General features: G+C 36.6%; 1 protein-coding gene across 1 annotated transcript; it reads right to left on the bottom strand.

Annotated features, from left to right (window-relative positions):
- Positions 1–200: 200 nt before the first annotated feature.
- LOC129305860 (apoptosis inhibitor 5-like protein API5) lies at positions 201–20,344 on the bottom strand. The gene is made up of 17 exons (XM_054946021.1): positions 20,186–20,344; positions 19,930–20,033; positions 19,665–19,826; positions 19,217–19,316; positions 19,061–19,126; positions 17,528–17,625; positions 17,366–17,440; positions 17,107–17,256; positions 14,329–14,394; positions 14,186–14,251; positions 12,542–12,652; positions 12,020–12,109; positions 11,817–11,923; positions 1,505–1,619; positions 1,340–1,405; positions 1,102–1,205; positions 201–732 (listed from the first exon to the last, which is right to left on the bottom strand). The coding sequence occupies exons 2-17, from the start codon at positions 20,014–20,016 to the stop codon at positions 540–542; spliced, it is 1,656 nt and encodes a 551-aa protein (XP_054801996.1). The 5' UTR covers positions 20,017–20,033; positions 20,186–20,344; the 3' UTR covers positions 201–539.
- Between the last annotated feature and the right edge of the window lie 6,295 nt (positions 20,345–26,639).

Genomic DNA, 26,639 nt, shown 5'->3' with positions numbered 1-26,639 from the left:
GCCCTTTCCTATGGCCCTAATGGAGTCCAATGGGGGTCATTTAATCTGAAAAATATACTAAGCCCACGAAAAATCATGGCTTGTATTATCATAAATAATTCCAAAGTCTATAAATTCCATTTTGATTAACACAAGTTTAACCCACAACTGCCACCTGACTAGCTCATACACGAAGGTAAGGTAATATATGAATAACGGTAAAAAGTTCAAATTCTCCGTAGTTTAAAAAAGTTTAACCCACTAGCACATTACACGACTGGTCCACAATTGCTTCTTGTTGGTGTAGCCTACAATCTACCATCACCTAGCACGGGAGACAATCTACCCCGAGAATTTGCAATAATCAGCACTTCACGTAGGCAAGCTCTGGATAAAGTACAACATACAACTTGGTCCACAATGAAAATAAATAATCCCCAAGGTTCTCTATAATCAAAACTTCCTCTGACAATTTAATACATTAACCGCTCCTAACCATATTAGGCTAGTCTCGTGCAAACAAGCTGATGTTTCTACACTCTAACATCCTAATAAAACTACTAATATCCCCTTCCCCTTCCCCTTCCTCTTCCTCCCCAACCCCGCCCTCTGCCTCTTGCGCCGCCTCTTGCACTGCCTGATAATCCTTCCAGCGCTCTATTAACAAGTTGATTTTGAAAACCGCCAGCACCTCGACCCTTCTTTGATGCAATGTTATTGGCTCCGTTAGCAGCAGTTGCAGGCCGCTTAGCTCTGCAGAATATGTGAAGATTTGTTATAATTAAAGTAAAATTATTCATGAGTCTTGACTTACAGAAAGTTGGAGTTTAAATGATCTTTTTGACACAAAAGTCCACTATAGCCAAATTATAAATAGTTTAATTCTTTCATTCTTCACTCCTTTTAACTAAGATTAAATTTCAAAACACTATATGATAGGTCAAATGCTTTTTAAACACTTCAAGCCTATTGGACATGTGATGGCCCTTGTTAGGAAAATTTCACAAGCCTTCCTTAACAGCTCCACGTTTGAATTTAGATGGTGTCTGAAAAGATTTTATATTATAACCAATCTGACATTGATACGTAGTTGTGAACTGCAAAAGATGAAAGAAATCATACCCGATTGCAGTTGTGGCAGATGATGCGGTTGTTTTTGTGGTCTCCTTCCAAGATAGGTTAATGCTCTTATCTCCAATAAACGATGGTGTTTTGGCATGTAATGGCTGTACAAAAAGTCAAAAAAGCGACCCAAAAAGAAAAAAGGATAGAAGGGGGGGATAAAAGAATTAGCGACAAAGGATTGAGTGCACAAATATGTCAAGGTCAAGAAAAGGTTGCATTTTTGCAAGTATTTTACCTTCGTCATTGCCAAAATGTTATTGCATGTCCGTAACCCAGTTGTTGTGTTCTGTTTTTGAGTTTTCTGCAACGTCAAATCAATATATATATATTAAACAAGAAACATACAATAAGATAAAGGAGGCCAAAGAAAAGACTCTCAAGTCCAGAGGACAAAACTCACAACTTTTTCCTTCGCTTCATCTGTATTAGCAGCTGCCATAGATTTGTTGTGCTCAGCCATTCCCTGAGTTAATTTCTTAATGGTAGCCCGGGTTAACTCCTCAATATTATTCAATCTGGGGGGCAAAAAAAAAAAGAAGAAACCAAAACCATCACCAGGAAATCTATCTATCTATCACTTACTTTGTAGACTAACTTAGGACTACACAAAAGACAGGACAGCACTGGACTTTGACCTAACCCGAAGCCCGATCTCTTTCATGAAAGGGACTAGGTTAGAAAACCCGTAATCCGGTCTTGTCCAATGATAATCCGAAGTTTAATAAGACTAAACTTGGTCCATAGGACTAAGAGACTGGTCCTATTAGTCCAATATTCACTTAGCTTTTTTTTTCTCCCTTTTTCCTCTATGAAAGGCAATAATTTATTTCAACCTAATAAACTTAATTAAGATAATAAAAACACTTATAATCATAATAAATCCATAATAATTTTCAACAAGAAGAAAAAAATATTTCAGTTACAATCCAAATAATTTAAATTTATAACTTCAATAAAAACAACACTCAAGAAACTTCAACAACACTACATTACAACAACAATTTAAAAACAAACTCAACAAATCTTCATACAATCATCTCTTTAGTATCAATTACACTTAAAAATGTCAAAAATAAATTAATCATAATTATATTAAATAAACTAATAGGACTGGACTGGACTAAGTAGTCCAAATGTCTAGTCTCCTATCTAGTCCAACCTGAAAAAATAGTCTGGTATTTTCAATCTTTTTGATACTAATGGACTAGTGCTCATATGGACCGGACTGGACCAGACCATTTCAAGGCAAACAGGGTTAGACAAGACCGGAAGACTTTTACACAGCCCTAGACTAACTAGTTAAAACAAATAGTTAAAATACATCAAGGGAAGTTCAACTAGGAGACTAACTAGTTAAAATAAATAAAACTAATCCCTAAAAGTTATATTTAATACTACCCCTGGGCCCATTAATAAGAGACAATTTTTAGTGTAGGTAGGAACAACTAATTCCTAAAGACAGAACAGAACCCTAAAGGTAGGGATTACAATAACCACACAGTAAGTACAATAATTACGACTAAGAAAGCAGTATTTTTCCACTCTCTCCCTGAAATTGATAAGTTAAATTCGTATATTCCAAGTTTACTGATTAATGTCTGAAAAATGGCATTAGACAGCCCATTTGAAAGGTGAAAGCCCATATCCTACTTGGTTGTGAAGGAACAAAATATGTACGGGTCAGGCCACTAGCTAGCTTCTCATTATTAACACATGCCTATCCCTTCATTGTGCTTACTGCTTAGGCAGCTTAGCATGGTAATGTGATAAGACCCCAACCCCTGTCACCATGACAACTCACAAAAAGGAGATATAAAAAGAATGGCAAAGAGCAGAAAAGATGGAACTATCGGTTTAAGAGAAAATCCTGTGGGTAAAGACCAGCTGACACATCAAAGTAGGGGAGTAAAGCTAGTGTTTTGGCAGGGGCAATCTACTTTTGGCTTTTTAAATCTATATGTTCGTGTAGAAGGAAAGTGTGGAGTATTTTTGAAAATTGGAATGGTGTGGAGAGCTCTGGCCTCTTGAATGCCAGATTGGGGTGGAGGAAGTTCATCTTGCTTCATCATTTGTTCATGTGTAGCTTAGGTTTGTGTTGCTGTACTGGGTGTATGTTGTGTTGTTTCATCATATTTTGTGTTGTTTCATGTACTCTGTAATTTCAGCTCCTTATTCTGCTTGCAATACAACTCCGTTAGTCTGTTTAATCCCATTTGTGGTGTATTTTCAGTATTTTCGTTGGTTTTAAGTTTATTAGGATAGAGGGTTCCAACATAATGTTCCATTGTACTGTGAAATATTGAGAACTAGTTGGCAATAAAGCTTCATTGAAGCCTTCACCAAACCTTCAGCCTTCCAGGTCTTTCAAGATTATAGTAGTTCACATGCCCCAAGGATCATTGCTCTAAACTCAACTTTATTATTGGACCTTGCAAAAACCTTCAATTTAATGCTTGGCCAAGTTACAAGATTGCTTCCTAGAATGGTAGAGTAACTTGAGGTCAATACCCTTTCAACTATGGATCGTGCATAGCCTGCATTTTACTTAGGCTTCAAGCGCCAGCCCCTCTCCCTTCTTAAATAGAATTATTCTTCCCATGTACCCTCCAAATTCTAAAATACTCATGCTTGGAGATATTATTCTTTGAGGTTATCCATAAATTAACACACAACACTCATGGTACAAGCTATATCAGGTCTACTATGTGAAATGAATTAACTTCCTCACAAACATCACACAAGAAATTTGATGAACTATCAGATCATTTGAAGAATCACAAAGTTTGTAGTTTGACACAGTGAATCTACTGCTTAAATCCCATGTTGTGTATATCAGCCAATAAGTCTTAACACATATTTATGATGTGAGTGTGACATTAAGATCTCTTGCTTGAGAGTGAGCTACTTCAATATCATGAATGTACTTCAGTTTTTCTAGTTCATCAATCTTAAACTCCTACACTAACAATTTCTTTTAAGTTCTTCGTTCATTCCAAGTCATCTCCTATTGCTAAAATGTCATCCACAAAGACCAAAAACACTCACTCCCTTGATGTTGAATGCTTCACAAAACAATGCACGATCACCTTGGCTTTGTCTATACCCTATGCTCACCATAACTCTGGTCAATCCAAAGCTCTTGTGAGCTGTTTCAATCCAAATAAAACTTTTTCTTCACATGCCAGGGAGAACCTCCATATAACCTTATCAACATCTCCATCCAAGAAGGTTTTCTTGATGTCAATAATTGTAATTTACAAAAAAATGGTAACAGCCACAAGAGGTCAACAAGGGTTGCAGTCTCAAGTATTCCACGTCATAGGTTTAAGTATACTCTTTGGCAATAAAGCTTTCATAGGTTAGCAGTCATACGAATTGTCCTTGGTTGTGAACGCCTATTTTCACCAAATTAGTTTCTTCCCTTTCAGCAATTCCGATTTCCTAATGCCTCTAATAAGGCTTTTGGGATAGAAGTTGTAATCAGGTGAGTGAGAGGCCTTCAGGTTAAGACAAATGATCTTACTTCTTAGATTACATGAACAGTTGAGAGTCTAATGCAAGTTCCAGGTTCATTTCTCTTAATAAATGGAATATCGTAATCATTTTGTTCAAGTGTTTTAGTGATGTATCACTAAGTGAAAAAATTATTTTGACATTAAGGGAAGAATTGGATCACTAGACTAACATGGGCATTGGGAAACACTTTTGACAGAGGAAACACTACCCAATACTTTGGAACAAGATCATTGGGCATACCAAAGTTTGTAAAGAAATGCGATAACCTGCAACTGAGAACGCAAATTCTTGGGAGAAGTCAATTGATGAGATAGGCAGCAGTTAAACTACTAACCTAATAATGTTTTGAGTTACTTTTTTGAAACAAGAAGGTCCTTATGCTTCCCAGAAGCTGACCCTTCTTCTATTCAGTCATTCCTTTGTTGCGGTGCATTACACAAGACTCATGTTTTGATCATATCATAAGTTAGAATTATCAAACTCACATCAGATTTGTTTTAATAAAAAGATCCAAGAAATACAAGTCTAACCATCAATGAATGGAACAAGCTACTGTGTCTCATAGAAGTAAACAACAGTGGATTACAATGGCACAGTTGCCACTTGCAACTGTTCAGCACTTTCACCCATCCCAGGCTTCTGTTTCATTTATATTTTTTTTTCTTATCTTTTTGGCTCAAATCCTTGTTTATTTATTGGAAATAAAGGACAAGATCTCCATTTCCTTGACATATCAAGATTGACAAAATTAGGAGTGGTCCATTCTTAAGCTTCATTGGATTTGGCTCTGACTTAAAAGTTCATTTAGGCTGAAACCCTAATAAGTTGATACTAGAGTCGTGAACGATTCTCATATGAACCCTAACAGGCTGAAACCTCGAGGTCATTTCCTTCTTCACAAAAATAACTATAGTGCTACTGCACTACTTGATCATGGTTCAGTTAATTAATTCAAAACTCCATAGCCTAGCAAAACGGATACTCAAAATTCAAGTATCCACAAATTGACACAGTTACAATGCTAATGCTATAAAAAGTGTATCACACACAAGAAACTTAGGATGACATGAGTGGTAGAGACTCTTGTTAGTTAAGCAAATGGTTAGGGATTCTGATGAGACTCTACCACTGAACAGATAAATATGCAGAAATAATAGAGATTAATGACCAACAAATCAGGGGAAACACAGAGGTTTGATAATAATAATTTCAAAAGGCTGAATCAATGTTACAAAAGACACTTCACCGATTCAGACAAACCCTATTCCCAAGTTACAGCCCGAACTCACAACAACCACTATGGAACCCAAACACATGCAATGCTATCTAAGCATGCCGTCTGGTTTTTGAGAGCCAGTCTCTCCCTTGAACAAAACCCAAAAGTAATGAATACCCCCCCAAATGAAACTAACAGCTACTATAACCCAAAAGCAAAGTGAACAGTCTCCCACACCAAGTTCTGCCAAAGCAGACCTAAAACCACCATGAGTCAATACTAGGTTTGACTAGCTTTCTCCTTAAGAGTAAGGAGAGCAAGCTCAACATTCTGCCCCTTAGAAAGATGCTTTCCCTTTTCTTGTATTTTTCTGAATCTCCTCTTATAGGTTTTTTCAGCAAAATAGAGTCTATCATTACCCTCCCCTAAAAGCTTCACCTTGTCCTCAAGGGGAAAATTTGGAAATTGCTTAGCAAGAACAGCCGCATCCTCCCATGAATTCTCAAAGTCTAGCAGATCTTTCCACTTGACTAAAACTTCCAGCTGGCCATTCATGAGTTTGTGAGCTTTACAAATGTCTTGAGGCTGAACTTGCAACTCCCATTCAGCAGAAAGAGCAGGCGGAATGGTTGGGATCACAGCAGTAGAGGAAATTGATTTTTTAAGCTGAGAAATGTGAAAGACAGGGTTGATTCTAGCTGTAGGAGGGAGTTCCAGTTTGTAGGCCACCTGACCAATCCTCTTGATAACTCTAAATGGGCCATAAAAGCATGGGCTGAGCTTTTCATTGATCCTTTTAGCCGAGGACTTCAACTAGTAAGGTCTAATTCGCACATATACCATGTCACCCACATCCAACTGTACATCACGCCTATATGCTTATCAGCTTGCTCCTTCATTTTTTGTTGAGCCAAGTTCAGGTTTTCCTTCAAAACGGCAATTATGTGATTGCGGGCCTGAAGTTGGTCATTAACAGCCTCAATTGGTGAAGGTTCATCACTGAGCTTGCAGAAAACAGGTGGATCTCGCCCATATACAGCCCTGAAAGGTGTCATTCCGGATGCACTATGGTTTATGGTGTTGTACCAATATTCAGCCCAAGATAACCATTGAACCCATTGGGTAGGTTTTTCAGTTGTGAAGCAACGTAAATAAATTTCCAGCCCCCTATTCAGTACCTCAGTTTGGCCGTCTGTTTCCAAGTGATAAGCGAAACTAAGGCGTAATTGAGTTCCAGCCCGGTTAAAGATCTCTTGCCAAAATTGACTGATAAAAATTCTATCTCTATCAGACACAACGGTTTTTGGAAAACCATGCAATTTGACAATCTCATTCACAAATTTGACAGCAACATCTTGGGCAGTAAACAGGTGCGAAAGGGCTAGAAAATGAACATATTTAGTGAGACGATCCACCACAACCATGATTGTATCGTACCTCTTGGCTCTAGGAAGCCCGATAATGAAATCCATGCTAATATCTTCCCATACTTGTTGAGGAATGGGTAGAGGTTGTAACAGCCCAGCTGGGGATAAGGCTTGATATTTATTTTTTTGACACGTATTACATTGAGCTACATATTGCTGAATATCCTTCTTCATGCCCTCCCAATATACCACCTGAATCAGCCTTTTATAAGTGCATAAGTAGCCCAAATGTCCTCCCACCAGTGAGTCATGAAATTCTTTGAGTAATAATGGAATTCTACAAGACCCTCTTGGCAGGACCAACCTCCCCTTGTAGTGTAAGCACCTCTTTTTAATGCTGTACCCCTCTACACTATTGGGCTTCGTGATAAGTTGCTGCATCACAGCCTTGAATTTAGGGTCCACCATCACCTCTTTTTCCCAATCTTCAATTTTGTCATACTGCCATAAGGAAAACCCATTTATTTCTAGGTTCTCCTCTTGTCTTGAGAGCGCATCAGCAGCCCTAGTTTCCTTGCCCGACTTGTACACTATCTCAAATTTATACCCTATTAATTTGGATACCCAATGTTGTTGATTTTCCTCAACAATTCTCTGTTCCAACAAGAATTTAAGGGCCTTTTGATCAGTGCAGATGATACATTTGTGGCCCCATAGGTAGTGACACCACTTCTTAACCGCCATAACAATCGCCATCAACTCTCTTTCATAAATGGAACACTGTTGAGCCCTGTTAGATAGCTTTTGGCTATAATAAGCTATTGGCTTGCCCCCTTGCATCAACACTGCCCCCACACCCATCCCAGAAGCATCAATTTCGTTTTCAAAAGGAATAGAGAAATCAGGTAAAATCAACACAGGAACAGTTGTCATGGCTGTTTTGAGCTTCTCAAATGCCTCTTCAGCCACGTTGGTCCATTTGAATGCATCCTTTTTGAGCATATCAGTGAGTGGGCATGCTATCTTCCCATAATTTTTCACAAACCTTCTATAATAACCGGTCAGCCCTAAGAAACCTCTCAACAATTTCACATTTTGAGGTTTGGGCCATTTGATCATGCTCTCAATCTTAGACAGATCAGCTTGTACCCCTTCTTGAGATATGATGTGCCCAAGATATTCAATCTTCAGTTGGGCAAACATGCACTTCTTCAAATTAATGACCAGTTGGTTCTCTTCTAAAATAGAAAAGACATCCTCCAAGTGCTTGAGGTGAGTAGTTAAATCACTACTATAAACAAGTATATCATCAAAAAATACAAGCACAAATTTGCATAGGTATTCATGAAATACCTCATTCATTAGTGATTGAAAAGTTGAGGGAGCATTGGTAAGTCCAAAAGGCATTACCTTGAATTCATAGTGCCCCTCATGTGTTCTAAAAGCTGTTTTTGGTTCATCTCCAGTTTGTATCCTAATTTGATGATACCTTGATTTGAGATCCAACTTTGTAAAAACCGTTGCTCCTTTAAGCTCATCAAGCAACTCATCAATGGCTGGAATGGGAAATTTATCCGGGACTGTGATCTTGTTTAAAGCCCTGTAATCCACGCAAAATCTCCAACTCCCATCCTTCTTTTTAACCAACAGCACCGGGCTTGAGTAAGGGCTGTGACTTGGCTGTATAATTCCAGCCTTAAGCATATCCTTAACCATGTTTTCAATCTCATTTTTTTAGGCATGTGGATACCTGTAGGGCTGTATATTTGGGGGTTGTTTCCCAAGCTTGATGACAATCGCATGATCATGAGGACGGGGTGGTGGTAATCCTTCAACTGGTTGGCAGACCGCAATAAACTTATGGAGTAGTGATTGAATTTCTAGAAGCACCGACTGGGCCTCATGCATGTCTCCCCCTTGTGATAGACCATTATATTCAATCATGAAAGCCTCCTCTCTTTTCTACATTGATCGAATTAATGATTTGAGGGAGACTTGAGTCTTAGCCAAGGTAGGATCACCTTTCAAGCATACTCGATTACCCTTCTTTCCTATTTCCATTGTTAACTGTCCCCAATTCATCTTCACATCTCATAAGGATTTGAGCCATTCAACCCCTAGCACAGCATCTACTCCACTTAGAGGAAAAGGGTAGAATGTTTGACTAATATTGAGCCCCTGTACCTTCAGATTAAGGTCCCTACATCGTTGGTTCCTCTTAAGATTGTAACCATCCCCAACTGTGATCGTATATGTAGGGATTTCTTCATAAGGCATCTGCTTCCTGATCATGAAACCTTCTGATATGAAGTTATGGGTTGCTCCACTACCAATCAACACTACAATTTCTTCACTCTCCATCACTCCTTTCACCTTCATCGTGTGATTTCCCCCTAGACCAGCAATGGAGTTCATTGACAGCTCCATTTTTGTTGCTGTCATATCCTCCTCTTCATTGATTTCTGTAAGTTCGTCCCCCTGCTCATCATCTTCTAGCTGCTTTGGTGGTTCAGTTTCCATGATCAACACATGTAGCTGTTTGTTTCTGCATGTGTGTCCTGGTTTGAACTTATCTCCACACTTGAAGTAGAGTCCGAGTTCCCTCCGTCGCGTGATTTCGGCCTCTGACAATCTTCGCACAGTGTTTCCTCCTCTGGTCGAAGCATGCCCAGTCGAAGAGCTTGCTGTTTTTGACTCATAACTCTTCATTTCAGTCTTCTGCGTCGCATCTATTGCTAAGAAGGGACCACCATGTTTTTCCAGGGATCAGCCACCTGCGTAGCACGTGTGTAGTAAGTTTGGGTTGAGTTGGTTTTTGGCCCACCCGAAAATTTTTGGGTTCTGGGTACCCGAATTTCTCTGGCCTGTTCGACTTCCAGGTTCCTCTCTTCAACCCAAATGGCCATTTCCATCACCTCGCATAATGTGGAAGCATTGGTGAGTTTCAACTTCGCCCTAATCTCGGTTCTTAATCCCCTCCTGAATGTTGCGACCAAACACGCTTCAGGTGCATCCTTCAAAGGTGCAGAGAGACGTTCGAACTCCTCTACATATTCTAGGATCGAACCCTCTTACTTCGCTGACAAGAACATCTTGTACTCATCTCCCAACTAAGAAGGATGGAATCTGCGCAGGGCTTCGATCTTGAATTCAGACCAGCTTCGCAAGGTGTTCTGGTGTCAACCCATTGGTACCAGTTCAGGGCTCTACCTTCGAGGCATACTACTGCAGCCTCCAACTTCTCTCTCTTCCATGGAGTTAACCTGGAAATACCTCTCTACTCTGAAGAACCATCCCAAAGGTTCCTCCCCATTGAATACCGATAACTCCAGCTTTCTGTACTTGGTGGGTTCTTTATCCGTTCCTGCACTCGTCTCTACCGATTCTTCTTGGTGGCTCTTCCCACTACCATGTAAGAGTGACTCACTTCCCTTCCTATTTTTGTCTGATAATCGCCCCAAGGTTCCGCTTAAATCCTTCATCATGTCTCTGAGAGAAGTCACGTCTCTAATTAGACTCCTCACTGTCTCCTTCAACTCTTGCAACTCAAGGTCAGCGTATTGCACCCTCTCCTCCATTTCTCTTCACACATAGGTGCTTAAATCAACCTACTCTGATACCAAATGATGAGACTATCGCTGAACAGATAAATATGCAGAAATAATAGAGATTAATGACCAACAAATCAGGGGAAATACTGGGGTTTGATAATAATAATTCCAAAAGGCTGAATCAATGTTACAAAAGACACTTCACCGATTCAGACAAACCCTATTCCCAAGTTATAGCCGGAACTCACAACAACCACTATGGAACCCAAACACATGCAATGCTATCTAAGCATGCCCTCTAGTTTTTGAGAGCCAGTCTCTCCCTTGAACAAAACCCAAAAGTAATGACTACCCCCCCAAATAAAACTAACGGCTACTATAACCCAAAAGCAAAGTGAACAGTCTCCCGCACCAAGCTCTACTAAAGCAAACCTAAAAACACCATGAGTCAATACTAGGTTTGACTAGCTTTCTCCTTAAGAGTAAGGAGAGCAAGGTCAACGTTTTCTTGTATTTTTCTGAATCTCCTCTTATAGGTTTTTCTAGCAAAACAGAGTCTATCAGATTCAATTTCCAACCTTTGTGTATGAAGCAAATCTAGTCGGAAAAGGTTTACTCTCTACCCTTATTCGAGGGAGATTGGTCTCTATTATTAGCAAAAGATACTCCTAGCATCTCACCGAAGGAAGAATGTATCATACACAGGTCAAATAAATTAGCTCCCTATAAGGTATGGAAAATCCTAATTTCAAGCACCTCACATTTTTGACACCAACATCACCAACACAATGTGTCAACAAACCTCTAATACACAAGTAAATAAGTAAAAGTAAACAAATTTATTTTTCAGCTCAGGTACTTGCCAAATGTAGCTTGGACATGCACCCAATATACTTGGAGACAACAAACACAGCTCAAGCACAGATGACAGCAAAACAAGGGAAAACAATCAATAAAAAAGTAGAATGAAAAATCGACAACTCATCTTGACAAGTTATTTTAAAATAGATAACTGAAAAAAGGTGAATCATTTATACACAACTTCTCAAAGAAAGATGATACCTCTCAGTAAAATCCTTATAATTTTCTGAAAAGTCCTCTCCAAGCCTATCAGAAGGTTGGCCAGTAACAATCTTGTAACCACATAAACTATTAGTGGCATTAGGAACCTACATACACAAAGTTCAGTCAAAGCACTATATAGAAGAGACTTGCTCAACAAAGTCTGATCTCTCTTCAATGTCCAATCAGGGCAGTATAATCACCTTATGAGCTAGATGGTGAAATGTGTACAACAGACACTCAACATACGTGAAATTTGTTTCTTCTCCGCTCTTCTTCCAAGGCATGTATTTCTAGGTGGAGCAAAGTAAACAATTTCATCAGGACCAATGTACTTAAAAAACATATTATTCATCAAACTTACATGAACAAAGGAATTTTAAAATGTTCAAATAGTATGGTCAAAGAACATAACTGAGAAACTCAAGAACCATATGGTAGAACTAGTTTGCTTCTTTCTTAACTTTCTTTTGAAAAGAAAGAAGATGTTGGGGCAAAAAGAAAAGATATAAGGTTCCAGAAAAGAATTAGTGAGTAGTGACAACTGATTGAAAAATGCAGTCATTCATGAGACAGAGAAATAAAGGTTGAATAAGCCTAATATAGCCAGCCATCTCAAATCCCAGACACAGTATGTTGATGACAAAATATAATGGCATTCATGCACTATATAAATCAGGGAAACATTGAAATACCAACGTTGCCACTTTAGAAAAGATATTTACCTTCAGCAGTTGAACAATAGAAGGAAGAATTTGGCGTGAATCTTGAGGTGTTGTGAAAGGGGAGAATTCTGCTAAGGATTTCAGGAGATCTACTTTTCTCTCTTCAGGAAGCTGAGGGAGAAGAAAGATCATTTTTGTAAGAACAAGTTTCTCAAACTGCCTGCCAGAGGGGATATCAGCTAAAAGATTTTTTGTAAGAAAATTTCATCCCAGATTCCATTAATCCATAACCTACATTCAATCAACTAAGAACTAACCCACGATCTTATTAGCTGACTAGAAGAGGCATCATACAAAAATTCAGTACTTATATCACAACTAAAAGCACCTGACTGACAACTTTTGCACTGAATCTAGTATAACAGATAATGAATGGAAGAAGCTTTCAAACATTTGATGCTTAGTATAAGAGGGAGTGTTCCTTTTTTTTTTGGGGGGGGGGGGAGCATTTTTAACATTTGATAATTATGTCATTGTATTATTTAAAAAAAAAAAAGTCAATACAATGAAATTGTCATGCACGGAGAAGTCAATCAAATGACTTACTGACTTGAAGAAGAAATTGATCATATACAATACTCAGAAGTGATCTGTCAAGCGTATGTCAATATCTCTACACTACCAGTTGCTTAAATCATCAAAGAGCAACTTCAATATTGTAGGAGGATCTCCATTAAGGGGGCACAAACATTCTTTAAATGTGATTGTTCATACTACATAACACTTCAAATAAAAATCAATTAAATCATTTGACTACAAAGATGATACACATCTAAGATCAACTGCCTATTTAAACAAATCTTAAAAATAATTGGACCCAAAAAATAAAGGAAACAACTCGTCTCTGTTAAAGGAGTGACAAGATATAAGAAGCCTTCAATAGAGAGAACCCAGCCTTTAAATGTGAATCGTTTTTTAAGGTAAGAAAGAAAGGCAAAAATAATAGGGGTTTCTGGCTGCTCAGATATGCTCCCTATAGCTTGAAATCTTGCAATTTCTCCCAAAGCAGGAAACAGTCTCATGTTGTTTGATGAAATAAATGTGTGCATTTTGTTTCCAATTGAATCTCCCTTGATAGAGATACAATCATGCCATACACAATGTATGAAGCGATACACATGTTGTATTGTGCAATTTAGAGTGCTATGATGTAAGGAATGAGACACTTATCAAGATATTTTGAGAGATCATGCAGCAGAGACAACTTTGAAAATATGACTTGGAAATATGCAGCACATACAGAAAGGGAAATGGCTAGGAAGAATTAACTTGATGACATCTGGGTTGTGAGGCAGGTGCATAAAGATAGAGAAGCAGAGAGGGGTGAGGGTCTTATCATTGCAACAGTAGTCTAGGAAGGCTAGAGAAGAATTTTGAGAATTTGGGGGAGCACCTGGCCTCTCAAGAGCCAGGAGTCTCTAGGGTCTTATTTTTATTTCGCTTAATTCTCTGAACTTTCTTGGTTACCCCTTCCTCTCTCTTCTATAATAAGAGAAAGAGCTGTAGCTTAATATATATATAGATAAAATCAGGGTTTTGAAGGAAACATCACAAACTCATTAAGTTAAAAAAGAAAGGAAAATAGCTAGAAGAAATTATATATAGTACTGATTATTGTTCCAAACAAAAAGATCTATGGTTTACCTGGTCAAAAACAGGTATGATGTACTTGTTTATGTAGTTGAGAAATTTGCCGCTAGGTGCACCCCTCTGTATGCCAAAAAGATTGAGCTGTTCTCAGAAATATCAAATCAAGGAATGTACAAAGAGCATTAAATTGCCCTTACCACAACAATTGGAAGTGCTATGTGAAGGCATGACATCAATCGGTCAATGTGATCTGCATCTGAAACCTACATTTTACCATTAAATTAAAATAAAATAGCTAATAAAGAATCCATAACAAACCACAACAATACAATAACTACATACATAGTTTGAACTCTCATCTAAGCATCAGTGGATAACATTCCAAGACATAAATCAACTGCTCAACATGCTCATTTTGACATCCTCCACCACTCAAACAGAATATTCATCCTAAAAATTAACCCCAGCATGAAACCTAGTGCCAAATACCTAGTTAATGCATAATACTCCCATTTCCAAAGACAGGTGCAATTTGAAGTGGGAAAAAAGAACAAGTCAATAACAGGGAATAAATTTAAATCATTCTCATCAGTACTGTTGCAACTCATAGTAGTAAACAAAAGGCATCCTTTGCTACATCAACCCCACATTAGTTCTGATAGTAGTAAAACCATTTCATATGAAATAAGGTAAAGGTGCATTTTTGCCCTTGAAGTTTTCTCCGAAGAGCACCCAATACTCTAAAGTATTTTGCATGCCATTTTCGCCCATTAAGTAATTAATTCGGAGCACTACCCCGATGTTAAACCCTCACCAATGCTGTTAAACAATGTCTTGCGGATCGCATTTTCTGTGACAAGTGGCTCTTAATTGTTGAGGTGGACACTACTCGCAAATGCAACATGAATTCATCAGCCCCTGACACCACCTTTGTTGCTCCTCACAAGAATGGCTGCTATGAAAATCACTGACATCCTTCCCGGCAACCCTGCAGGATATGCCCATGGCCACAGAATACTCCGAGAACAAGAGGTTCTTTACAGGTCTACAGTCACTTTTTGACTGGGTTTTCGCTAGAGAAAGTTGAGGGTATTCACTCACTTTGACTATAGCCATTCATGCTTCCTCTCTTCCCTTCCTTTTTCAGTTTTTGGCCTCCCACTGTTGCTGTTGTTGTACCCTCCCTCCCTTCCTCCCTCTCTCTCTCTCTCTCTCCCTTCATATTTGTCTTCTCAGATTTTGCTGCGGTTTCAACCTCGTCTTTAACCTGTAAGTTCTTCATTTCTTCCTAGCTTTGTTTGATCGTGACTTATATGTCTCTTCCATGATTCCTTCACTTCTAGATATTAATCAAGGATCATACAGTCAGCATCTATTCTTCTTGTTGAATAATCTCAATTGCTTCATGAGAATAACTCTAGAGAAGATTTTTTCTAGTCATTCCTTGATCTAGCTGTATCTGAGTTTTTCTCTACACTCACCCACACAAAATGTTGTTTTGATTTAGAGGAAAACTACACTATTTCTCTCGGTCTTTTTTGGATTTTATTGGTATTATATGGCAAAGAATTAAGTTAAATCATTGTAAAAAATGAGCTGGGTTTCTTTTTTGACTCGGTTGCAAATTTGGCTGGATGCAAATCACTTGCTTTCTTGAATATGTACGAACTGTGAAACCATTTCTAACGTTAGAACTGTTTCAGGTTACAAAGTAGGCTTGGTTAAAGCCAAATATCTTCGAGGATAAGGATACAACAGCATGCGGTGGTGTTTTAGTCTGTCTGTTGATGTATGCCGCAAAGCTATTTCCTTGAACCTGTATTGCAAAGTGATTTGGCAATGTCGTTGGAGGTGGTGGCATAATGGAGGAGAGCTCAGGCAACAGAGAGGGGAAGGGGAGCAGCAGAGGAAGAGGAAGAGGAAAAGAGAGAGAAAGATTACTTCAGGATGAGGTTTTTTGACTGGTTGACTGTACAGTGTAGGGAAAGGGAGAGTTTAGTCCAACTCAGCATTTTCAATCAAAGTGTAGTCCAACTCAGCAATTCTAACAGTCAGCATGTGAGGATTTAACGCCAGGGTAGCAAATACTCTAAATTAATTACTTAAGGGGCAAAAATGCTATGCAAAATACTTTAAAGTACTGAATGCATCTCGGAAAAAACTTCAAGGGCAAAAATACACATTTACCCTATGAAATAAAATAAGTCAATTCCCGACTAACAGAAACATTGATGGAAACATGAATAGCATTATTTTATTATTATTCTGAGATCATTTGGATTCTTCGTTTCATGTTAGGATTAGGATATTTTATGTAAATTAAATTATCTAGAATGTCTTTAGATTTAATTCAGTCTTCAATTAGAAGTTATCTTAATCTGAATAAGGATGATCTTTATCTTTTAGACTTTGAGTAGTTTAGATGAAACAGAATTAGAGAAATAGGACTCCATAAATAGCCCTAGGGCTATTGACAAGTTCATTTTTATGCCATTGAATAAGATTTGAGAACTTTTCAGCTACCTCTACCTCAATTTCTCTCTATATCTCCCTCGGCTCCCTCTATTTTCTCCCTCTTTCTTTTCAAATTCTCCCTCCCCACTCCCTTCATTGTTTTACATCAAATCCCTAAACAGAACAGATCAAAATAGTAAAACCAATTTAATGATGAACATTCTAGTGCAAACAACTTCCAATATCAAAACAAGAACAAAAAAATAAAATTCTTTTCAGTACAATGAGCATAGACTAATAATTGAAAGTGTCCTCCGTTTGATCAACATCCGGATAATAGTAAAAGTGTAAAACACTTCCAAATGGTAGTAGGATCTTTAGACTCCAGGTTACAATAAATTACTAAACATAAAAATCTAAATAATTAAATCCTATAAAGTGATGATAATGATCATAAATCCCTAAATGAACAAACTCCCCAGACAGCCATTAAAAAAAAAACAAAAAACAAAAAAACTTACATTGAATTGTGCATCTAAATCAGCTTGCCCTTCAATGATTCCAATCAATTCCTTCATGCGCTCAGGTGGAGCTTGATCACCAAAGAGACTCAAACTCTTTAGAAAGTCCATGAACATTCGAAATTCTGCACCAGTTACATCTTCCAAACTCTACAACAGCATTCAACCATAAATTTAAACTCTCTAGTAAATTACCAAATTAAACATATTAAATAGACAAATACACTCATAAAATAATGAGCCTAGGAATTACAGATACCTTTTTTATTAGATCGGTTATATGTCTTTCCATTTCCTCTTGGGGCTTCAACAGTTCTGCTTTAACAGGGAAAACCTAAAATGAAAATAATTATCATTCACTTCTAGTTAAAAGGCATAATAGAATAAAAGGACCATTAGAATTAGCCACTTCCCTTGTTACCTTATCTCTAACAAAATTTATAACCTTTTCACGAATGGCATCATCTGTACTAGGCTCTTCAACACTCCCAATGTGCTTAAACAAAGCCGTCAATGAAGCTGCATTAAAACAATTATTAGACTCAACCTGAACGAAGAAGCAATTCCAAATGTATGGAATCTCTAAGGCATACAAGTGCTTTAAAAAAATTCAGATAAATATTTTACAAGGATAAAGAATGACATTTTGCACCATTTAGTGCAAACCATCAACAGTTTTTTCCTTTTTTTTTTAAATCCTAAGATTTTGCTATCTTAATGGTGGCTTTATGTCTGGGGCTGAATGACAGATTTGTTGCCATCTGCTTCCTATATGATTTTGTAATAAAATAAGAAACTCAAGAGTCATTATTCTAAAATCCTTCACACTTCGTTAGTTTATTACTCTTACCAGACCAAGATATAAGACAGTGATAACTAATTCACAGTCCACAAAAAATGTTAGTTAAAACCTTAATTTAAAAAAAAATTACATTCTTCCAAATTTATTATCATTAAATACCCCATATAAGTGCCTTAATAATGATAATTAAAATTCTAATGCATCATTTTTTTCAAAAAAATTGATAAATGAAGTAGTGGTATAGTTGAAAAATAATTATAAAAGTTACCCAATGCCTTATATTTTGGATCAAACAAGGTTTTTAGAAGATGAACTATATTGTGGTCCAGAGGGAGTATACATGATGGGAACTTTTCAGAATACGACAAACTTAATGCATGGAGAAATCAGCCTGCTACAAAACAAACGTGTTGAAAGGAACTCCAAAGTACAAAATGCAGCAGCCACTGAAAATACTCCCGCATAGAACCAGAATTAGGCTGGCCAGTGTTATTATCATTGCAAATTAAATATTATAGAAATAAATAGTCTTATGCCACTAGAGCAAGGATTAACATTATGAAGAATAACATTAGAACAAGATGCTGGAGTAAGTTTTTCTATCCAAAATTTAGCAGTTTACTATCAGTTTAAAAATATGGGTCCTTTGCTTGAATAAAATATTTCTGATACCCATAGGCATACAGCATACAACTCAGGACTCATCATACTAGTGCAACACCTAGAACTAGTAGTAAGTCTATCGAAGTTTGGTTGAAAATCTCAAGACTGAATGGCAGTGCGCAAGTACCAAACAGTTGAAATGTCCAATAATACAACGAGACACTTGAATAACATTTACAATGTCATTTCCTATTTATTGTAGCACAGCTACAAAACTCTAATAATAGTTTGGATTTAACATCAAGCCAACCATGTAATGAAAACAAGGTCAAAACTGGACCACATGTAAAAGAGGAACTGATGAATTGAAGGTTCTTAACAAAACTAAACAATGACACGTTCCCTGCTTATAAAAAAATTATGTTCCTTTCCACCTCATGCTCATTAACATGTATGCCACTTTTTTATTTTCTATAACGTTGTCTACCGCATAATCCTCTCAGTGTCTCATAAAAGATATCTCAGCTTAACCTAAACATCTCAAAATACCTTTTACATCCTGCCTCAGAAGAGACATAAGGGCCTTGTGTACAGCATCACGCTCCACGAATTCCTCTGAAACAAGAAAACAAGATCAGAATAGTTATAGTAATTGCTCAAGTTCATATGAAATATGAATGGCAGACTTCAGAAACTATAACTTACCAGATCCAAGAATTTGTACAAGAATATCAACTATCTTCCCTATATTTTCCGGCGTATCCTTACAGAAAAGGGGCAGTCCTCTAATTGCTTGAACCCGAACCTTTACAGCAGGAGAAGAATATCAGGAAAAACAAACTTCCAAAAATAATCCTCAGGAAAAAAAATTGACAGACACAAGACTATGCAAACATAATCCTTTTTCACCATGCTAAGGTTAAGCTTGTGCACAAGGCATTTCATTTCTCAAATACTTCGTAAAAGAGAGAATGAGAATGCACTGAACTAAAACATAGGTATGCAACATGAGATGGACGTACAACATCTTAGGAAGCTGCTCGTGAAAATTAAAATTTGGTTCATTTCCTTTTACAAACGGTTTCTTCGCTAAAAATAGCAAGCTGTACAGCTATAACATTAGCATATGTGTTTGTGAAAGTGAAATACTGACCCCAAGCTCTTCTTCCTCAACCAAATCAAGATGTGCGTCGAGGGCAGGGCCTGAAAGATCAGGGAAGAACTTGAAGAATCGGGGAATGAGCTGAGCAGCCAGTTGCTTCGCCTTGACACTAGTCTTGGCTGCATCTATAATTCCTTGATAGTCACTCACATTCTGCAAAATCCCGCAAGACAATTAAGCCCAATTGAAAACTCTGGGATTGCGAACTAAAGCCCTTTAAAAAAAGCATTCAAGTGAGCGGGAATAAACATCGAACCGCAGACTTATCCTTGGCATTATTGAGTTGCTCGCCATATTGGTAGAGCTTCTCAATATAAGCAGCCTCCTCGGAAGGGTCGGTCATTGTGGTTTCTGCTGAAGCTGATTGAAATAGACCCACAAAACAAAATTAGCATATAGAGAGGGCAAATTTTTTTTTTTTTTTTTTTGCAGAGAGCTTCTACAAAAAGTCTCCGACAGTTCCACTTATTCCGAGTACCCCTTGGGGAGGAGGAAGAAAACGAGTTCAGTACCTGGAGGGTTTTGACGTTAGTGTGGGGAACAAGGAAGGAAGACGAGGGTATTTAGGGTATTGACAGCCTAAACTAGGAGGTCTAGACTCGCGGATTGATTGGGTCGAACAGTATTATCTTTATCATCCTCCAAGAAGAGGAAGGTCTCAACTCTGAAGGTGGGCCTAAACGACACAAAAAGCCGAAAACGACATTGGGCAGCGAACGTGCAGTTAAACCAAACCAAACGTTGTTGAAGCTGTCACCCGTAGCCTGACAGAAATTTGCCCAGCAGTAATTTATTTGCGAGGGCTGAGGGTCATTTCAGGGGGAAGAGGGTGCCTCCACACCCTTCCCTTCGTTTTTCTCCATTTCATTCTCTTTATTTTTAGATTAAAATTTCAACAGTTTAAATTAATTTTTTGATAAAATTATCATTTTAATGTTATACAAAGATATATAAATAAATTTAAACCATTAAATTTTAATCTAAATAATTATAAACTGTAATATTTTATTTATATATCTTTGTATGAAATTAAAATAATAATTTTATTAAAAATTAAATATGAACCGTTAAAAAAATTTGATTCAAGAATGATGAAAAGGAAATGCAAAGAAGAAAAGTAGAGACACCCTCTTCCCCATTTTAGAGGTGATAATTTGGATCAACTTTAATGAGTCGACCTGAATAAATTAAAAAGATTTCAAAACAAGGCTTAGCATTATTTAAAAGAAAAAAGCTTTGGGTTTATTCAAGCTTTTTTCGGCCCTCATACCCTTTTTTAAAAATAAAAAATCAATTGAGTTGAGTCCAGGTTCAACAGATCGCTCCTTACTTCAATGTTGCTCTTACATCGCACAGCCTACCACTCTTGTGTCTCGACACTTGCCAGGAGCAAAAAAGAGAGAAATGGAGAGGAAGAGAAGAAACTAGTGAAGTAAACAATACCTAGTAGAACATAGAGGCGAGTAGGGCAATGTTGAGAGGGAAATAGAATGGAAGCCAAAAGAGCAAAGTCCAACTCATCAAAAGAAAAGGAGCAAAGCAACATACAAATAGGGTTTCTTTAAAAAAAGAAATGAAGGGAGATGTTGCAGCTTGCAAACTTCCCAATTTAAAACAAGTTTGGGTTGGTACCATTTCAACGTTGTGCAAAAGTTCTTTGGTCTGGTTCAATCCAACCAAACCCAAAACAAATTCGGTCCGATCCAATCCAAATAAAAACTAGTCTTTCAGGACCAAAAAGAACAAACTCTTTCTTTAGGTTAGACTAGATAAGAGACCAAGTATCTGAACCACTTGGTCTAGTCCAATCCTATAAATTTATCTAATATAATTATTATTACAATAAGTTAATTTATAATAATAATTAGTAATTTTTTGTGTTTTATACTTATTAGGAAAATTATAACATTAACCAAGCTCACTCTTTTTCTTTCATTGGTGAAATTTATTGTTAACTTAGTGTAATGAGCTTTTAGACATGCTAAAGGTTGTTTAATGTTGTCAAATATTGTTTAATTTGAATTATTTGTGTTGTAACTAAAATACATTTTGTTGTTGTTGGAAATTGCTATGGATTTATAATTGTTGTTGTTGTGATAAATTTTATATGACTATAAGTAATTTATTATGTTAATTGAGTTTATTATATTGAAACAAATTGCTACCTCTCGTAGATGAAAAAAGAAAAAACAAAGTGAGATACTAGACAAAAGTGAGACCAGTCTTCTAGTCCTATTAGACTAGTCCGATCTTGTTCAACTTTAGATTATATCAAAACCAAATCAGATCACAGGTTACCTAGTTCAATCCTTTTCATGAAAAGGACCAGACTTCAGATTAGGCCAAAGTTCTATCAATTATTCTTTTATGCAACTCTACATTTTAGCATTTCACTGGTCGTCACACTCTTCCATTTCTTTTCTTTTCTTTTTGGGAAAATTACATCCAAAGATCGCTGGAGAAAGATATTCATAACTGAGGACCAATTGAATCTGAAATTACACTACAGTCTGGGAGGTCCTAACTATAATTAATTCACACTGAGAAAAGATGAAAGCACCCCTAGTGTTAAAAATCAAAAAAAGAGATCATTAGTTTTGGCTCCCCCTCTAGCGACTTCGTACAATTATTGGTTCAGAGGCAGTTTGGCTATACTAAAGATAGTTTCCCCAATTTGAGTTTGGGAGAAGATACTCATCTAGTTAATCGAGATCTAGTGTGCTACAGAAGCTTGGGCATAGCCGTGGAACGTCATGTTCACGAGCATTGTTGGAGTTTGCGAGAAGTAAAAGCTGCATTGAACTATAAGTTGGGTTCCTTCAACCTTCTTTGTTTGTAAACTATTGCATTATTCCCTCAAAAAAGTTTAAAAAAATTTACAAGACCTAAAGCTATAACAACAAGTACCCTTTAAGAAGTTAACAATTGATTAGTTCATATTGACTAGTTAACAAAGTGAGTACATATTGCCCTAGGAAAATAAGTAGTATGTCTTGACTCCCATACTTATTCATTAGTAGGTGAATGAAATATATGCTTATGAAAATATTGAAGTATCATGTGATGTTTGAGAAGTTTCTAAATTAACAAGTCCTGTTAGTATAACAATAGATAGTCAATTTGAAATTAACAAGTCCCTTTAATTAGTTGAGTGTTGTGCCTGATTAATGGATGCTGATAAAGGAGAGGACAAATGTTGTTGGTTTTTTGTTGTTTTATTGTGATTGACAAGTATATAATGTTGATGATTTATCAAAGCGTTTAATATGTAAGTGGATGCAAAGGACAAGTCCTATTATTAGTTTGACAAGTATACAATGTGCAATGACAAGTATTATTCTTATAGTTTTTTAACAAGTATCTAACCTGCAAATGACAAGTCTCATTATTATTTTGACAAGTCTATAATGCTTATTATTTGTCTAAAGTTTTGATAAAGGATATAATATGAGAAAGACAAGTCTCGTTTCTATTTTGACAAGTATATAATGTGGAAATGACAAGTCCCATTATGTCCTACTAACAAGTATATAATGTGCATGATTTGAAAGTTCTAGACAAGTATATCATCTTGTAAAGATAAGTCCAGTTAGTATTTTGACAAGTATTGAATCTTAAAATGACAAGTCCTGTTATTATTTTGACAAGTATAAAATCTACAAGATTTAGACAAGTTTATATTTTGCAAAAGACAAGTCCCGTTAATATTTTGATAAATACACAATGTAGAGATAACAAGTCTTGTTATTTTATTTTCAACAAGTATGTAATATACATGATTTCTCTAAGTCATGGAATTGCTGATACATACAGTGGTAGAAAAATGACTAACAAAGAAAACAAGGAACACGTGATAGGATTTAAATTATTTAAGAAGGATTTTTATGCAAATAGGAAAGAAAAGTTTAAGAGCTTCCAAGATGTAGCGAATAGTGTTATACAAGCTTGGAAGAAAGTGATTGAGGAAGAGAAGAAGAAATACAAAGAAATGGAATTGCAAGGAAGAGTAGAAATCTATGAAACGTACACTCTACCATTCCTAACCAAATGCTCACTTAGTAAGTTTATAGAAGTTGCTGAATATGTGAAGGGGAATAAACATTTAAGGGAAAGGATGGAGAAAATTAGATTTGGGAGGTTGTTAATATGAGTTGCAAGAGAATTCCTCAAGAACTTATTGCAAAGGTGATTAATGGATATGATCTACCTACTAAAAGGATTAGCATAAAAGGGAAGATTGTTAACATCAAGTCAGTAGATGTTGAGCTCTTACTGGGGTTACCTAATAAAGGTGAAGAAGTGAAAATAGTTTCTAATAAGGAGGTTGTAGGAGAAATGAAGAGAGTTTATTCCCCTCTCTCTTATAATGAAATGAAAAGAAAGATAATGTCTAGAGAACATGATGATTCCTTTGAGTTTTTATTTATATTTTATACATTGGGTACTTTATTGTGTCCAAGTGCAAGTTTTTGTATAAGTGATTGTTTATTGAAAGTCATAGCTTGCACCAACAATGAATGAGCACAATATAATTGGGCCATACTTGTTTTTAATGAACTAACAACTGAAATTGAAAAGTACAAGAAGGCTATTAAGAATGGAAAGCTCCGTGGAACTAAAAATGTTGGAAGCTGTGTGTTCTTCTTACTGGTACATTTGTGTTTGTCACTTTTATGAACTAAGTTAGACTTTTTGAGTTGTGTGTGATATGTGTTTTGTTTTCAAATATTGTTCCTCCAATATTTCCCATTGGTTGAAGGTGGCCCATCCTCAAGTGATGCTTTGAAGCACTAAAAATGAGGAAATAGTAAATATAAGAGTGAACATAGAGAGGAAAAGCTACCCCGAAATTATATATGTTTCAAATACTGGTGAAGATACTTCTTCGACAAAGTTGCCAAGCATATGATGGCATTTGGTTGTGTAAGAATCTAATGATTAATAATAAATTCTTCTTCTATTTCTAATGACATACATGTAAGGTGCTTATAATATATTTGATGATGTAGAGGGATGACTTCATTGCAATTCTAAAACATGTTAAGCCAGAGCTACCAGCACTATCTAATAACGATGCTGAGTTTGAAATCATTTATGCAAATGTTCATTTACAAGAAAACAAGTTAGCATGGTAATAAGAGCGTTGGAATATGTTACAAAATTAGCAATTGCTATGTCAATTGATAGGAATTACCTGTATAAATGCAAGGATGATTGTGTGCTTCATGTAATCATATGGTTAAGATGGTGGTTGCAACCCTCTCCTACATTCACTTAATACAAGAAAGGATTAATAGAATTACCACATCACAAATCACCACAATAATCAAATATATTATTTGAAAAGCTTTGGCTAAAGACTTGTTTGTAAAATCATTAGAGACCATAATGCATTAAAGTAACATATAACGGAAGCAATTTATATGCATTCACGTCACCCATTACATGCATTTAAAATCACAATATCAAGTTAGAATGGGTCATGCACCATGGCATGTAGTACGTGAGCCACGGCATGTGGCATAGAGCTACACGCCCAACTTTTTGTGCCATGCATTGTGGCATGTGACACCATGCATCGCAACATGCCTGTTCAAAATGTCTACTGTCATTTTGATAGCAAAATGATGAATTTTCAGTATGTGCTTTTTTCACATATGACGTCCAATCGGAGTGATTCAAGTGCTCACAAAAAGTTTATCTCATAAGCTAACTAATAAGACATGTTTGGACACGATCTAATGATTCGATCAAAATCTAAATATCCAGGTGTAAAAAGTCACTTTTTCTAAAAATTTTACTCAACCAAGCATTCAAATCGATCTCTTTTTCTCATTAGACCATACAAGACCTTGAATCAAGTCCAAAAGGAGCTAATACACATAAGTGATCATAATATATCACATATACACACATATATTGAAATTTGACCCCTTAATGGCCAATTTCGCATTTCATAATTTTACACAATTTGCCAATACTTGGCCCACTTGGCCCTTTTCTCTATGCATTCATATAAAAATACATCTATAACATATTCACAATTCAATCTTAGCTTTAAATTACTCATTTTATCATAATTTCATATGTGGACTTAAGATTCACCAACAATCACAACATTTTCAACACATATACACCCAAATCTTAGCCCCTGGTTCGTTTCACCACATATATATACAATTGGGCTAAGATTTTACAAAATCACTACTTAAAACATGGATGCAACCTTATGGCAACTCATATACACAAAATTCACATTAGTTTAGTTCATTACACAAACTCCGAGCTCACATGGCTTCAACAACTCTAAGCCAGCCCGGACTCTCTTCCCTTGCCCTGCTCACTGCTTTGTCCTGTAAAAATATAACCATGGGGGTGAGATAAAAATCTTAGTAATAGAATAACTCACTCTTATTGATTATCACATGCAACTATATAAAAGTAAAGCATAATATACCATTCAAACCTTATTAACATAGCATATATATCACATATTCCATTTCAAATCACGTCAGCATAGCACATTTCACCACTTACTGCTTTTCACCACTTTTATAACATAAGCATCACCTAACATGATTACTACCGACCGAACCTCCAAATTATCCCGACATGAAATCATAGGTTCACCTTAGACCAATGTACACTCTTATTAGCCTTAAGCTCATGTTTAATGGTAGAATCACCCGACCAAAGGTATTCTATCTCACTTTCAGACTATGATTTCCCCCAATACACACAATAGGGTGTCATTGACTCCAACATCATATCACACAGACACAAAGAATCCCAAATCTCCAACACCGCACCTTAATAGGTACTAAGGAGATCTTCTCCAACACCGTACCTTAAAAAGTACTAAGGAGGTATAATTCTCCAACACTACACCTCATCGGGCACTAAAGAGAATATGCCATATAGTCTTATCACTGCCTCTCTACTCAGATGAATTTTCACCCCTATGAT

The sequence above is a fragment of the Prosopis cineraria genome, unplaced genomic scaffold, assembly GCF_029017545.1.
Source record: "Prosopis cineraria cultivar Desert tree isolate PC_DT_omini unplaced genomic scaffold, ASM2901754v1 PC3, whole genome shotgun sequence".
In the NCBI taxonomy this organism is placed as follows: domain Eukaryota; kingdom Viridiplantae; phylum Streptophyta; class Magnoliopsida; order Fabales; family Fabaceae; genus Prosopis; species Prosopis cineraria.
The sequence above is the reverse complement of the archived record's forward strand: the minus strand, read 5'-3'. Positions and strand labels throughout refer to the sequence as shown.

Excerpts from the sequence above, each read along its gene's own strand:
- LOC129305860 (XM_054946021.1), bottom strand. The coding sequence starts at position 20,016 with ATGACCGACCCTTCCGAGGAGGCTGCTTATATTGAGAAGCTCTACCAA. Across the intron at positions 19,127-19,216 it reads TGTACAAATTCTTGGATCTG|AGGAATTCGTGGAGCGTGAT; the intron begins GTAAGTTATAGT and ends TTCTTGTTTCAG. Across the intron at positions 1,620-11,816 it reads TATAAGGATTTTACTGAGAG|ATTGAATAATATTGAGGAGT; the intron begins GTATCATCTTTC and ends TTTGCCCCCCAG.